Below are 16,198 nucleotides of genomic sequence, written 5' to 3'. Positions count from 1 at the left end.
GATAGGGGATTTTTTTTTTAAGGGGGAAAAATATATAATAGGAAACAGTGAAGCAGTATCCGACAAATTGAAGTATGTTTTACTCTGAAGATCTGCTAAGCTGTACTCATAGTCTGATCTGTATTACTCTACTACCTTGATACCAAATAGCAGGTCACCAGGCTTTTCAGTGGCCACGTGTGCTATCTGTCTATATTCTGTCACTGTTAATTAATATTGATGAAATTTTCATATATGACAGGTTATAAAGAGATGTTTTCACTCTGCGGTTTGCTAGTCATCATGCTATCAGTTATCTCTCCATTTGAAAGCAAATTTTTGTTGTGAGTTTTACTGTGTTGAAATCTTTGACAGTCATATGGATTTGCATGCCATAAATGAGCAATGTACCTAAATCTTCTTCAGAGTTGCAAGATTAGAAAAACACACTGATTTTGCAAAATTATCAATAGTTTGTCTTTGGGATGTCATTTCTGGCTTGTACCAATAGAATAAAATTATGAGTAGACAGTAATTTAGAAAACTGCTATGATTAAATATATATTTGGTCTCTGCTTCCAGCTCCTGGCACAGAACTCCTAAAACCCTTGTAGATAGGATACTAGGATAATCTTTTATTCTAGTATTTGGTCTCTGACTCCTGGTTTCTGGCACAGTGGTCCTAAAACCTTTCTTATTTCCTGAGTGATAACACCTGGCACAGAATTCTTAAATACCTTAGAATTTTCTGGGTGATAGGAGCATCTTTTGTTCTAATTAGAAGACTCTTTGTGGACTCCTGGAGAGCCTCAGGGTGGGGGCTGGTTTCCAGGGGAACCAACCACGTGATTAAAGTGTTGGAACTTTCAGCCCTACCCACCAAGCTCTGGGTTAGTTGACCACCAATGGCCAATGATGTAATCAGTCGTTCCTACATAATGCATCCTCCATAAAACCCAACAGGACTGGGCTCAAGGGGTTTCCAGATAGCTGAACTCATGGAAGTTCCTGGAGGGCAGTGTGCCAGGAGAGAGCATGGAAGTTCTGCACCCTTTCTCCCATGCTGCTTCCTATGCAGCTCTTCCACCTAGCTGCTTATCTGTATCATTTGTAGTATCACTTACAATAAATGGGTAAACCTAAGTAATATGCTTTCTTGAATTCTGTAAATTGCTGTAGCAAATTATCAAGCTTTGAGGAGGCAATGGTGGGAGCCCTGATTTGTAGCTGGTCAGTGAGAATTACAGGTGGCAGCCAACTATGGTACTTGTGATTGGTGTCTGAAGCCAGGGGTAGTCTTGTGGGACTGACCTTGAGGGATCTGATGCTATCTCCAGGTAGATGGTGTCAGAATTGAGTTGAATTATATATGACACCTACTTGGTGTCTGCTGGAGAATTGTTTGATTGATGTATAAGGAAAAATCCAGATTCATATGATGTCAGAAGCATTACATTGAGTGGTGTGTGAAAGAAGGAAAACGAAGTGAAAACACTGTTTCTGCTATCTTGTCGTGACTGCCTAATGTCTCTATGATAATCAAAACCTTTTCAAGCAAAAGTTTTGGAAGACTAAGACCATTTGTAGCCTAATATCAGTTCTCTCATGAGCCTGGTTACAACCAGACAGTTAATTCACTCTTTCATTTACTCAACACACCTTGGAGTGCTTGTGATATTCCAAGTGCTATGGTAGGTGTCGGAGGATACAAAAATGAAGGATGACATACGTTGAAGGGTGTGGGGCACATCTAAACAGGACCTGGTTGGGAAATAGCCAGACCTACAGGATTGGCCCTCCAGAGCATGACTGAGCAGCACGGGCCATGCTGGACCTTGGAGTGAAGCAGTATGGGAGATAATTTCAGAGAATACCAGGGAGGGAGAATATGATATTAAAATGTGAAGTGCTGCAGGCACTGGTCATAAGGACCAAGCAAAATCCTGGGATTCCACCTTGCGGAGGCCATCAGTGGCTCTAATGGGAAAGCTCCACTAAAACGTCTGCCCTAGAAGCAAGGTTGCAGCTGTTTGAAGAGGGACTGGGAAAGAGGAATTCGAGATGGCTCATGCGAAGATGGCGGCAGGAGGATGGGTCTGTTCAAGCTGGGACTCCTAAATTGATTTGCTTGTGGTGTGTAACATTTTTAAAAGCCTCCTTGGAAGAATTTATGTTGGTACAGATGCCAGTTAATTATGAGACACCTTTCTATTTATTACCCTGTCTGTATAATTCCCAAAGTGGGTATTTTATTTGAATTTTTACATTCACCATGCATATACACCTTTTTATTAAGAGAAGAACTGATGTCCCCTTAACAATCACTTTGTTGTGGTGGTTAGTCCTTTCCTAATTGCAGATAGTTCTGTTGATTTGAACAGCTGGCCGCCTTGCTGGTGCTGCTTTGCCCAAAGGTGAATTGGGGATTCTATGTTACTAGTCACAAAATTGCTGGCAGGATTTCACAAGCTCTGCCATAAGTTATGCTGATTATAATATGAAGATTATTTGGAGGGATTTTTGGATCTCTTCAAGCTTTGATATACAATTTTATTTTAAACTCCACTTAAGATGAATGGTACTTAAGATTCTCACATCATTAGAATGCATTTATAATGGGCCTCCTTCAGAACTGACCTATTTCAGACAATAGGAGATTCACATTAAATGGGCTTATGCTACAAAGACATGCAATGTTCAGTATATCTATAAACCTCTAATCACTTTAAATGTTTCATACTAATTGCCCTGAAACATGTGCATTAAAAGAAGTGAAAGGCAAACTTCCTGAAATCTATCTCTAAAATGATTCTGATTTGCATAAGTTTTAGCCAAGGAACAGATGTCTTTTTAATGCTGTACCTTTGTAAAATTTTTAAAACATAAAATATGACTTGCTGTAACTTGGTGCCCCCGACCTACAGCCCCCTTAATCCTAACTTTGGTGAAATGCTTTTATCAGAACACTAACGAGGGCAAGTGGAAAGGGGGTTCATTGTTTCAAACACAAGCTTAGCTTTAGAATAATATAAAGGAAATGGTTTCACTGTGGTATTTTAGATCAAGCTTTCTAAAATTTCATTATGATCAAATCTTCATGGACATTATTTTCTGGGACTGTATTTTTCTATATGATAGCCATTACTCTAAATTTTTATAGTGAGCATATAGTTTTTTAAAACTAAAGACAAAGAAAGAATACGCAGAAGAAAATTAAATTAATCCATAATATTACCATTTACTATAGGATATTACTTTTAATCTTTCTTATATATTTTCTAAATTGTGATAAGAGGGATTATGCAGTTTTTTATCCTACTTTCATTTAACATTACACGGTTTTCTAGTTTATTATATATTCTTTACAAAGTTTTTTAAAAATTATATTTCTTTGAATGAAAAGAGCATATTTAATAAAATAATTATTTAATAAATAAAATAATTATTGAATAAAATAATTATTTTAATTATTTCTATATTTTAGGAAACTGAGACATACCCAGTTTTTCCATATTGTCACAAACAATACTTTGATGAATATCATTTCTTTTAATCTGATTATTTACTCAGGCTTATTTCTAGACAGGGAGTTTCTAGATTAAAAGGGCAGGGATGTCTTAAAATCACAACATGTATCTGTCACCAAATTACTTTCTCCAATTGTGCATGCATAGGCAAAACACACGCTTATACTTAAGCCTTTTTATTATCAAGTCAAGAATAGAACAATAATTTCTGCTTCTATATTCAAAGAGATTTATGCACCCTTCTATTAATATTTCCCTCTTTCTTTCCCTCTTGTCCTCCCTCTGCCCATCACAAAAAGAGATAATGTATATTCTAATTTTTCTTTCTGGGATTTTTTGTTCATTATATTTTATAATCTATTTACTTTTTTAGGCATCTGTTTGGCTGAATTAACCTCTTTTGAAGTCTCTTTTTATATTGTGAATTCCATATTTTTTATTCATTGCTCATGTACATAGGTATTGTATATGTGCAATATACATATACATGCATATGTACATATATTTTCCTGGCACACGGACACCTTTCATTTATACACATACGTATCTTTAAGTTTTTAATGAAAAGATGTAGGTCCTGTATTTTATGAATTCATGAATGCCTGAAAATGTCTTTCTATTGCTTTGTTACATAGGCGCTACTTAATTGGGAATGATATTTTATGAATTGTCTATAACCTAATTTCAATGGGCGTTTGGGATAGCTGGAAACTATGGAGCTAATGTGATTTTGCCCCTTTTGGGTTATAAGCATTCAAACAGGTCCCTGTTTTGTTTTTCACTACTTTTATTCAATTTAATTCAAATTATTTTTATTCACTATTTTATTCTTGTGCCATTAGACATGTGTATTGTCTTCCAGTAACTCTACCTGGAAAGTGATGGGTCCTTTTGTTGTGCAAAAATCACGTCCTTTTTCTTTTCTATGCTGAAATATATCTTCATCCTTTTGTTTGTTGCTTGCATTCCAAATCTTATGGAGTACTCAAATGCTATCATTGTTTGTCAAACCGATATTTTCTGGCCTTTTTAATCCATCATGTCTCCATTCATTCTCATTCTTATTCTTTATTTCTTAATTTAGTTACAGATTAAGTTTATCTTCCTCAGGACTATATGTGTATTTTCACTGTCAGTTCTACTATTGTATCTAAGGTGGGTTTTGTAATTCTAAGAAAATCAGTAGAATAGGATGTTCATCAACTTAGTAACTATAGTTTAATAATGTTTTTGTGCTTTCATATCTTTATGTAAATAATTTTGAGACTCACACCCGTTTTTATGATTAAGGATCATGTTCTCTGTCTTGTCCTACAGTACTTGTTCATGCGTTCCATGTTGCATTTTTTCAGTTTACTCTGAAGAAATCTATCTGGACTTTTTCTTTCTGCCTTGCTGGGGTACTGGAGTCTCTGTACAGTAACCTCCTGTATGTACCTGCTCCCAAAGCCATTCTAGCCACTGTGCCTATTGCGTTTTACTTACGGTGACCGTAGTTCCTCTTAAATACTGCCAGCCCCTCTGCTACCACTCTCCATTTTTTTCTTGGAGTTAATCTCCACAGGGATCCACAAAATTCCCCCTGGGAGTAATCCAGTTTTATAATCCTGTGATAGTGTTTTCACATGAGGTAACTAACTTTTCCAGTTCAGGGTCTAGAAACTATACAGGTATGAAGGAACCTCCTAAGTTCTTTCAGGTTGAGCTAAAACAATTTCACTTAACAAAAAATGCATGTAAGAGTCATGTCTTTTTTTCCCAATACATTTGTGTTAGCCTTATATTGAGGTAATATCTAAATAATTAAGTAAAATGTATTGAATGTTGGAAGTAAGAATGCCATAGAGAAAAAATAAAGTAGAAAAGAGGGATGAAGAATACATAATCTTAGCTTCCCATTGTTAAGTGGTTTAAGATTTGTCATCATAGTTATTTATATGGAAAATAAAGTAAAGCTAGTTTCATGGAAGCAGCTAGTATTTTTACTTGAAATAGCTTTTAAATCACAAGTCAGTGACAACGACATTCAACGATTAGAAGTCAGTATTATCAATCTCTGCCTAACTGCCTATTCTAATATTTAGTATGTATAACCTAAGAACTATACACTTAAAAATCTTGAAATTTGGCAAGAGAAAAGGAAATGAATAATGTCTTCACCTTGTAAAGTGATCTTCCTTTTGAAAAGAGGCATATAATGCTCTGAAAAAGGCCATGCTTACTATCTGGCAGCCATGATGGTATGTACGTACTTAAATTTCTTGTTTAACACAACACCTCCATAAATGAAGCATTATTTATCCCTCTGACAAAGATGAAGAAACTACGGCTTAGAGAGATTCAATAATATGACCAGGAAAACATAGCTAGTAAGTATCAAAACCAGGATTTGAACCTAAGTCTCTTTGATACTAAAGTCATATTTGTCATCATTACACCTTTCAGCTTCAATCTCTGACCTGAGATAATCAGAATGAACAAAATGGCAAATCCATTGGTTTTTATTCAAACTGCTTTCTAAGGCTTGCACATGATTTGGTCCTGCCTATCTCTCCAGCTTCATTTTAGATCCAGTATCCCTGAGTCCCTGTTCCTAGCACCCACTGGCTTTCTTCTGTTCCCCCAACAGCACATTTTGGGGCCTTTGCGTATAGTATTTTCTCTGCCTGCAGTGTCTTGCTCCCTTTTCTCTATATGGTTTCCTTCTCCTCTTCCAAGTCTTAGAGCGAATATCACTTGCTTAGAGTCCTCTTCCGGAGACTTCACTCAACATAGCTGCTCCTTTCAAAGCCTTTCCTATCACCTGTTTATTTCCTTCATAGCATGTAACCCATGTGAAACCAATCTGTTCATTTATTTAGTATGCCCCCTCTGATAGACTGTAAACTCCTTGAGGGCAGTGGCTTTCCCTCTCTTGGTTATTGCCGTATCTGCAGCACTTAGAATGGTTCTTGGCATATAACAGATGTTTAAAAATAGTTGTTAAATGAAGATAAAATGAATAACTTTAACATCTGTACATTTATTTCTACTTGGGAAAATTGTATTTAATTTTTTCTTTTTTTGGCTGAACATGTTTGAGAATTCATGTGTTTGATAGTGTCAAGTGTTCTAAATCATGGTTTAGCCTTAATCAGGACAATTAAAAGCATAACCACATATGCTGCAACTCCCTGCAGTAGCGGAGATTTCTGTTTTGTTTTTAACATTCCCAGTTGTCTTGTTTAAATAACTCACTTCAGTAGTCACCTGAAAATAAATGTTTATTCAATAAGCATAAAACTTAGCTAATTATCTATAACAGATTTACAGTATCTTAGAATCAAAACAGTTTTTTTAGCTAGACAAGGACTTAGTATACCCTCTACTCTAATGAACATTTTGGAAAGATAAAAAGGCTTTTCAACGCCACATGGCTAGATCCAGGATCAAAAGAAACTCAGGACTGGGCCCTTTCCATTATATATGATCAACTCATATCTTTCTCCTAGCCCCTCACCTTCTAGTGAATATTCCTATAAGAGCAATACATTATGTATAGTATTTAATAAGAAACCAAAATTTCTGAAAGAAAAATATCACTGCCAGTCAAAGATCCCAGTTTATTTCAAATCTATGGAAATGGAACAGAAGCTTTCACAGGTGCCTTAACATTGAAATCATTGCATACTGTTTCATCAAAGGCAGCTATAATGTAGAAGCAGAGGTCTGCAGGCTAGATATCTAAACAGAAAGGGGGGGGAAAACCAGATTCAGAGCAAAACAATACAAAAGAGTTTTGTATGTTGTATTTGCTCCAGGTTAGCAATTGAACACCATTGCATATGATCCCCCTATGCAGAAATCATAAGTTAAATCCATTGTGATAACCCATGGATTTTTTTGCTTACTCTCATGTGACACATGAATTCTTTATTTTTTCAGATATGTTCATGAAAATAGTTTGATTTAGAGAAATAAATTTACATATACATTTATATAGAGCAGAATACACCGTACCTTTCACGTCTTTTTAGAAGCTAAAGATTTATGTTTAAGAATAAAAAAACACAACTATGCTGTTTTGTGTATATATGGAGTTGAAGAAAAGTGGACATGCCCATTAGTGTATACAAGGGCTCAATGAATATGAGAATATGTTAGATTTATATAAAACATTATGTATAGTTTTAAAACATTAGTTTTTGCTGGAATGTGACTATCATAAGGCCAGTAAAATCAAGAACTGTTTTGTTTATTTTATTTTTTTTATGATTGGCAGCAACATTTACATGCAGTAGAACACAGACCCCAGTTTAGATGACTATGAAGTTCAGGCCTTTTTGTCTGTGAATAAGAGGATTATAATGCTGAATCAGTATAACTCCAGTTCTCTTCTGTGATTTGTTTGCAAAACTATCATAGAATATGAGAAAAATATTATTTACATATGATTGTAAGTCATAGAAGCAGAGAATCCTAAAACCAGAAGGGAACTAGGGACTATCTTGTCAAAAATACTCCTTGTAGAGATAAGGACAGAGCCTTAGGATGGTGGGGACTGTTGTCGTGAGGTTTCATCTGTCTTTGTCTGCTCGTGCAGGAATACATGGACTCCAATAAATACATTGAGCATCTGCTGACTCAGCTTGAGGAGCAACACAGGAGTCTCTGGAGGTGAGTTCAACTCATGGCCTTATTTGTTTGCTCAGGTAACATCTTCTGTAGCTTTGCTGATCTGAAATATTTCAGGCAGACTACAGGGTATATACTAAGTCCTTGTCTAGCTAAAAATTGTTAGATTCTGAGACACTATTGTCTTGGAATAGCACAGTTGTAATGTATAAGCTAGAGCCCAAATTCTTTGATCCTTTCTTGCTTCAAGATATATTTGTTTTTCTCTAGTTAAAAAGTAAAACATTGCTGCTTAAAAGTCCTACTTCTCTTCATATTAAAGGGGAATATTTTAATAATGCCATTGAACAGTTATCCAATATTTAGTTTTTATTCTACATGGAGGGTTCTGACACTAGGTAAGGAAAGTGTCTGAGAGTATTTCTACATGTATATTGGAAATGGTAGGTTAATATCACAGAAGTCATATTCCCAAGTTATTCATTCCTTGGTGACTCTTAGGAATTGAGAGTAGCAAAGATGGTTGTAATTTTATTATTTAGCTTTTTGGGGACATGTTGTTATGTTTTTTATAGGTGCTACTATAGAACTTGAATTACTTTTTCGAAGCTCCTGCAGCTCTTACTTTTTAAAATAAATACGCTGGTGCTTAATTGCATGATGCCTCACATTGTACCAAAATTGTTTCATTAAGTACATTGGTCTCACCAACCGTCAATAAGCTCCTAAAGTCTTTCCATCTATCTTTGTTCAACTCACCAATGCTCAGCAAGCCCCTAAAGGCTTTTCTTTCTCCCCTTCCCCTTCCCCTTTCCCTTTTCTTTCCCTATTTTTTTTTTTTTCTGAGACAGAGTTACACTCTTGTTGCCCAGGCTAGAGTGCAATGACACGATCTTGACTCACCACAACCTACTCCTCCCGGGTTCAAGCGATTCTCCTGCCTTAGCCTCCCATATAGCTAGGATTACAGGTGCCTGCCACCATGCCTGACTAATTTTTTTGTATTTTTGGTGGAGATGAGGTATCACCATGTTTGCCAGGCTGGTCTAGAACTCCTGACCTCAGGTAATCCGCCTGCCTCACCCTCCCAAAGTCCTAGGATTACATGTGGGAGCCACTGCGTCTGGCCCCGTTATTTCTTTTTATCTCCTTGCAGCATGGGGGAGAGTGCTCTCTCTGTACACAGAGATGGCAGGTAAATATTTACTAACGCTCTTGTTGCCTTGCTAGACCTCATCCAAATCCATCACCACAGGGTTCCTTACCAGGTTGGGTTGCCTCTTCTTGTTGTACCAATGTAAAAATTCTAATAGCTTTGAAATTTCTCTTCTTTCAGGAGTTCTAGATCTTGGGTAAAGTGCTATATATTTTAATTTATGTTATTATATTCATATTTCTACTGGAGGACAGACCTCTGATGATAGTAATAGAAAATATTCTATTTCTATACATCAAAAAACTGCTGGTAGGATATAATAAAAGTTCAATGAAGTCTGTTTGACATTAATGGACAACCAGTTAATTTTATGTAATTGATGCAATATTTGCTAGATTTGTTTCTGAGAACTATAAACTGGCTCTGATAGTTTTCTCTTATGAACCAATATATTAATAAAATCAACAATAATATATGTATGGTTGTATCCTTTTCATTATATCTTCTATAGATCTCTTGGAAAGTATATTTTTAAAACTGTATAACTGATATAATGTTTAATTTCAACTATTTCTATAGAATATTTTATTTTTCCCACCTTCCAAAAGAAAAATTCACAAAAAATAATGAATACCATCTGATGAAAGAAATTTAGAGTTTAATTTGTTTAGTAAGTGTATCTTACGTGCATTATTTTAGTTGAATATGATTTCATGAGCTCTTTGAACCAAAACAGCCTTGCACGGAAAGGGCTATTTTGCATAGTTTCTTGAGGTAGCTAATGAAAACCTAGGTCTTCTCAGATATGATTAAATTAAAATTCTGTTTCAGGCATGAAGTTAACATAAAGTGAGATCTTAGAATTTGTGTACAGTTACTTTCATTTTCCTTCAGAAATGAAATTATTACTGCTGAGGAAGCAAAGCCTTATATATAGTGTCAGAGGATCTAATAAAAATGCTCCATTTACATAACAATAGAAGGCAGTAATGACACTTGGATAGTCAGAATAATTCCAGTGAGAAGTTGGAAATGGGTGGTATTGAAAGAATGAACCCCAATAATAGCAGATTTATATACTATTTATTGAATCATGAAATTACTTTTGATTATATTTTTACAAACAGATCCTGACTTCACTGACTTAAAGTGACAGGCTTTATGATGGTTATTACAATATCATAACAACAACTGTAGCCAAATTGTTTTTAGAAAAGAATATGTGAATGACAGTGAACAGTGTAGGAAATCCTTTCTGGTTATGATTAAATTTCTAAATGCTTATTCATAAGTTAGAATAGAATCTATGCTATACAGAGGATCATGGGAATTGCATGTCATGTACGCAAGCACAACCAGATTGCCTGAAGTTAAACAAATGCTCCCATAAATCAGTATAAGCTCATTCTCTGATTTTATATGCCTTTGATTTGTGGCTGCTACAATTGTCATGGAATCGGCAATTTGTCATTGTTGCTAATGTTAACTGATGGCCTTCCATTTCTACTTGAGCTAACTTATAACTTAGAGACAAGTTCTGAATATCTAGATCTTCCAATAATAATTGTGGTCAGGATTAATTTATGGCTACCACCTGTGAGGACTGATCAAAAGCATGGTTGAAACAAGGCATACTCTTGTTGCCACTTGGTGAATGACAAGAGTTAGATAAATAATATAAGATTAGGCGCAAAGATTAAAAAGTTTCCATTTCTTTATGGAGGGGGTTGCTAGTCTTTAGCTGACTTAAGTTGGTTCTTATAGTATAACTATTTGCTGCAACACAAAAATATATTGCAATAATACTCTTGAGATAACTGGTTATTTTGGGGTCCTGTTTAATATTCTACTGAAATAGACTTATAATCTATCTCTGGGTTTTCAAGTTGCAAAGGAATTTGTGGAGTTCATAAATAACTGTCTAGCAATGAGTAGTCCTTTAGCTCAATTGTCTTTTTGATAGCAACAAATCCTTTCTAAAGAGGAAAACTGAAAATTCATCTAAAGAAGAGAATGGGGTCAAATCTAGAACCTAATCTGAGACTTGAGTATAAGTCAGGATGGGTTTAATCTGTTCTGTATCTCCCTGCTTGACTTAAAACACACACACACACACACACACACACACACACAGCGACAATCTGTATACTAGTTCAGGTTGAAATGCAACCATAATTTCCTGTACCTTTATTTGTTCTAATGTGAAAAGTTAGTTTTAGGAGAAAAAGAATTTTTTTTACATCATTTGTTACTATCTCTGATTTAGCTAAATATATTTGTGACTTACAAGAAACATAAGTAAAAGGCGCTGAAAATGTCTCTGCTAATATGTGATGAAAAATCTTTATCCATTTGCAGCCTCATATTAAGTGTTTAGAATAAACAGTTGGAAAATACAAATTGAATTCATGAATGCTTATGAAATTACTTTCAAGCCACAAATGTAAAATTATGTATAAAAAAGTGAGAGCAGCATAATACTATACAATAGGAAGAACACTGGACTGGAGGTTTGGGGGACTTGAACTCTGTCTGGCCTGCATAAACTGGCTGCAGGGTAACATCTATGAAATGGAGTTTTCTTATCTGTGAAAAGAAGGTATTCATATAGCTAGTATTTAAGATTACTGAGCACTGATATTATGAAACAGTGTCTAGAATATTATCTTGCATTTATAAAATATGTTATTTTTGATAACATCAAAATATACTCTCATATTAAATATTATACAACGATACAGCTACATAATATGTATATCATAGAAAGCTTTAAAGAAGGTATAAGTAGAAATGACTAATGTAACAATCTAACAACTTGCCAGTAGTTCAACTAGATAATGTAAAAGTAGTCATTTCAGATATTCTTTCTTTTTGTTTTAATGGGAGACTAGAGTTTTACTGCTACCCAAATCAGTCTCTCCAAAGATTCAGAGGCCAGAGTTTTTAAAAGATAGTTTGGTGGGCGGCAGAGAATGGGGTGGTTAGAGAATGGGGAGTGCTGATTGGTTGTGTCCAGATGAAATCATAGGGAGTCCAAGCTGTCCTCTTGTGCTGAGTCGGTTCCTGGGTTGTGGGGGCTGCAAGACCTAATGAGCCAGTTCACAGCTCTGGGTGGTGCCAGGTGATCCATCAGGATGCAGGTCTGAAAACTACCTCAAATGCCAGTCTTTAGTTTTACCATAATGATGTTATCCATAGGAGCAACTGGAGAGGTTAGGAATCTCACGGCCTCTGGCTGCATGACTCCTGAGCCATAATTTCTAATCTTGTGGCCAATTTGTTAGTTTTACAAAGGCAGTTGGTCTGATCCCCAGGCAAAGAGGGATTTGTTTCAGGAAATAACTGTTATCATCTTTGTTTTATTTCATATGTTCATAAGTTCAATTGGTGACAGTGTTATCAAAAGCCTGTAAGTTAATGAAGAATGAGCAAGTAGATCTGCATGGTCAAAATCAAATGACAAAATCTACTGAATGCAGAGTGCCAGCTACCAACCACAGATTCCAGATCTGAATCTCATTTAAACAAGCTGTATCTGCACAAGGGTTTCTCATCCAAACCACTGTCAACATTTGGGGCCAGGGAATTCTTCATCATAGGGGAGGATATTTAGGATAATCCCTGGCTTTTACACCACTTGCCAGTAGTATCTCTTGGGTGTGGCAACCAAACATGTCTCCAGGCATATTCCAAGGGTCCCTAACGGACAAAATCATCCCCTCTGCCACTTGAACAACGGCGATCTAAATAATCTATGCAAGCATTTTCCTGAGTATATTCTAAGAAACACCAATACCCTGTGTCACTATGTCATAGATATTTTAAGAAAAATGAAGGTACTCCATGGTCAAATAAATTTTAAAAATTTTAGAGAAAACCAAGTTATAAACATTTTGTGTTAATTGTAGAACTTCTCAGAGCCATTAATCCTGCTAACATGTGCTATGTATGTGAAAATATTGGATATAACATATCATTTTTACTTTAAAAATAGAACTCCAAATCCTATCTTCCTTAGAGTGTCTACTCTAAGGTTGCAAGAAACATATCTAGGGAAGTGGTGACCTATCTAGCTGCTATCCAAACATAGAATATGTATGGCTTGTACCACCTGCTTCCCTGGTACTGGGCTGGGTGACTTAAGGGCATCGAGCAGTATGAGGAATCTGAGTTGTTGGTAAAAGGGGAAAGTCAACCTGTAGAAACCCCAATCCCAAGTTCCTCACTAATTTTCTGAGGGAAAGACCAAGTCTCAGTACCAGCTTCCTAGAATCTAAACTACTGATTACAAACTGTTTGCCCAAGTAAAGCACTAAACTCCCGATTCCCAAGACTGGGGAAATGACGGTCTCCTACATCACCAGGGGGCATAAAAGACTTAATTTTAAAGCATATATGGGTCCCTGATTAGAAGAAGATTCTCGAAGGCTCATCCCTTCTAGCAAAAAAGATGATAACTTTTACATATTCAAAATTTTTAAAATGGAATTTTACCTTTCTTTTCTGGCTTCCATGTGATTCTTAGTCTAAGAAAAGAAATAGGAAAAAAATGGGTAAAAACTTTGCTTTCATTCTCCTTATGATTCAAATATTTCTTAACTAAGTAAAGTGAACATTGAAATAAAATGACCAATGCTCAAAATACTCATTCTTGTTCTCCATAATTTTGATATATCTCTACATTTGCAGCTAGAGGTTAATGGCCTTGGTGCCTCTAAAGTTCACTCCAGCTCTAAATTGAGAGACAAATTGCTTGCTGGGAGGCCACATGCCATTATTCTGTCATTGAGAAAGGAGTATTCTTTGCTAAAATGTTACCTAAAATTATCTTGTAGTTTTAAAATACACGTAAGAAGCAAAAGCAGATATGCCCTGAGCAGTCAGGCCCAGAGCCTCTTGAAGATGTACCTCCTGTGTATCCTGGATCTTAGAATCCTATCATCCAGGCATCTTAAGAATTAGCATGCTTCCATCCTTGTGGGGTTAATTTATGTAGACTAAGGAGATGCCAAGTATTAAACAGGTTGCCTTCACTGTAATCATAGGCCTCCACTGGGAGCTCTTAATTGGCAACAAGTAAAATTGCTCTGCATGAATTCTTAATGGTGGACACTGAATAAAATAAGAATTATGATTTGTTTTTTAAATCCCTCAAGAGAAAAAGAGGCTGTCTCTTGGGGAGAGAATGTGTAGCAAACAAAGAGAGAGCTCAGTGCGCTGTAATAGTAATAAAAGCTCTGAAAGCAAAACATCACGCTATGCCTAACTCAATAACAGCACATGGTTTCCTGTTCTGCATCCCTGACTCACCCTGCTGAGGTCAAAGGAGACCAGGGCTAGTGAGTCTAACATTATCTTCCCCTGTTCTCAACCCTTGGAATGAATTTCTAAATCATAGCTGTATTCTCAGCCAACTGCAGGTCCCTGAGCCACCCTGGAAACCCATCAATGTCACTCCCCAATTACGCACCAGGAGTTGTTTCAGAGATGCAGATAGTCCCAGACCCTGCCAAGATAAGAGTCTGGCCTCTCAGCTATGCCTGCTGCCCAGCACAAGGGAGATGAAGCCAGGGCTCTGTAAATTGGGTATTGCTACGCGCTTTAATGGTTATATCATTCGGGAGCAGAGGTAGGGAAAGCTATGGCATAGGCTATCTACCAAAGAATACTTATTATAGACTGCTGGTCTTACTTTAGAGAAGCAATGAGTGTTCAGGCTTCTTCTCATAGCCATGAAGCCCCTGATGAAAAAACATCACTGTCTTCCAAGAACCTTTTTCGAGTAGCAACAGGGTTTAGTCGAACTAAATCCAGAAAGACATCTAGTTTGACTAAACCATATCACCCAGAAGATCTGACCTTGCATCTTAGGATCAATCCTCATTACAGTTTACTTAGGTGACCTGTATGTGATATGCGTGTATCTAATTAGGGGGTGCCTAGAATTTGAATCCAGGCTTTCTGGGGCATGGAAACACAAAAATGGTCAAGGTAACTCTACACTCACTTTATATTTGTGATTTCCTGTTTCTTATCACATCTACCCACTGTTCTTTAATCCATCATGAAACATATATTTAGGTCCTAACCTTGGGAGTTTATCCCTTCCTCTTCACTCTAAACATTTCACATTTATCAAGATTATTCCACTGGAGCTTTGAGGGATGAAGGGGTTCTATAAAATACATTTCGGACGCTCTGTTCTTCAAAAGTTCAAAGAAGACTTCCCAGAGGAGGTGGCATTTTTAACCAAGGCTTGAGTAGGAGCAGAATTGGCGTGAGGCTGACGAAGAGTCAGTAATGGAATACACTGAATTTGAATTGTCTTTGAGACTTTATGCTCCAACAGTACAGAGAATGATGAGAAATTCAGGACTACAACTCTTTATAGTTAATAAATAAACCACTGTATAGATGGAGTCATTATTAACCAACAAAGATATAAAATTGATACCTAATGTAAGTGGGGAAATATCCCTACTTTAAAGATAGATTTATTGCCACCGCAAGAAGCTTGGATTTGAATAATATTGTACAAGTAGGGCCATGCATGATTTAAAAACTCCACTTCTAGTTTAAACAGGTTTACATTCTTCAAGAAACACTCCAAAAGTACCAAAAAATATTCCAACATCAATATGATTTGGGGGTCACCTGGAGAAATTTACCACTATTTAATCTAAAGACATTTAGCTTAAAAGATGCTTTCGTTATTTTTAGATCCATGCTTATCTTAATATGACAGCCAGGAACCTAATGTGATTTATTTATCTGAAATTAAAATAAAGGGCCTCAAGCAAACGGCATTTTTAGATTTATTTGTGGTAATAAAGATCACAAATATTTCCTACTAAGTTGAAAGAAGTAAAACTCCAGCAGGCAACAGTATAAATGACCCCCTTGACATAAATGCATGTATTAA

At 36.1% G+C, this 16,198-nt stretch overlaps 1 protein-coding gene across 5 annotated transcripts in view; it reads left to right on the top strand.

Moving 5' to 3' along the window:
• The window catches only part of NCKAP5 (NCK associated protein 5), a 976,754-nt gene that overhangs the window by 345,653 nt on the left and 614,903 nt on the right, over nt 1-16,198 (top strand). For all 5 annotated transcript variants that reach the window (XM_032250728.1, XM_032250729.1, XM_032250731.1 and 2 more), the window contains one exon: nt 8,089-8,162. In XM_032250728.1, coding sequence (XP_032106619.1) covers nt 8,089-8,162 — 74 coding nt within the window. The remainder of the gene's footprint in view (nt 1-8,088; nt 8,163-16,198) is intronic.

Source organism: Sapajus apella, unplaced genomic scaffold (genome assembly GCF_009761245.1).
Source record: "Sapajus apella isolate SASKATOON/1434 unplaced genomic scaffold, GSC_monkey_1.0 scaffold72, whole genome shotgun sequence".
Lineage (NCBI taxonomy): Eukaryota > Metazoa > Chordata > Mammalia > Primates > Cebidae > Sapajus > Sapajus apella.
The sequence above is the reverse complement of the archived record's forward strand: the minus strand, read 5'-3'. Positions and strand labels throughout refer to the sequence as shown.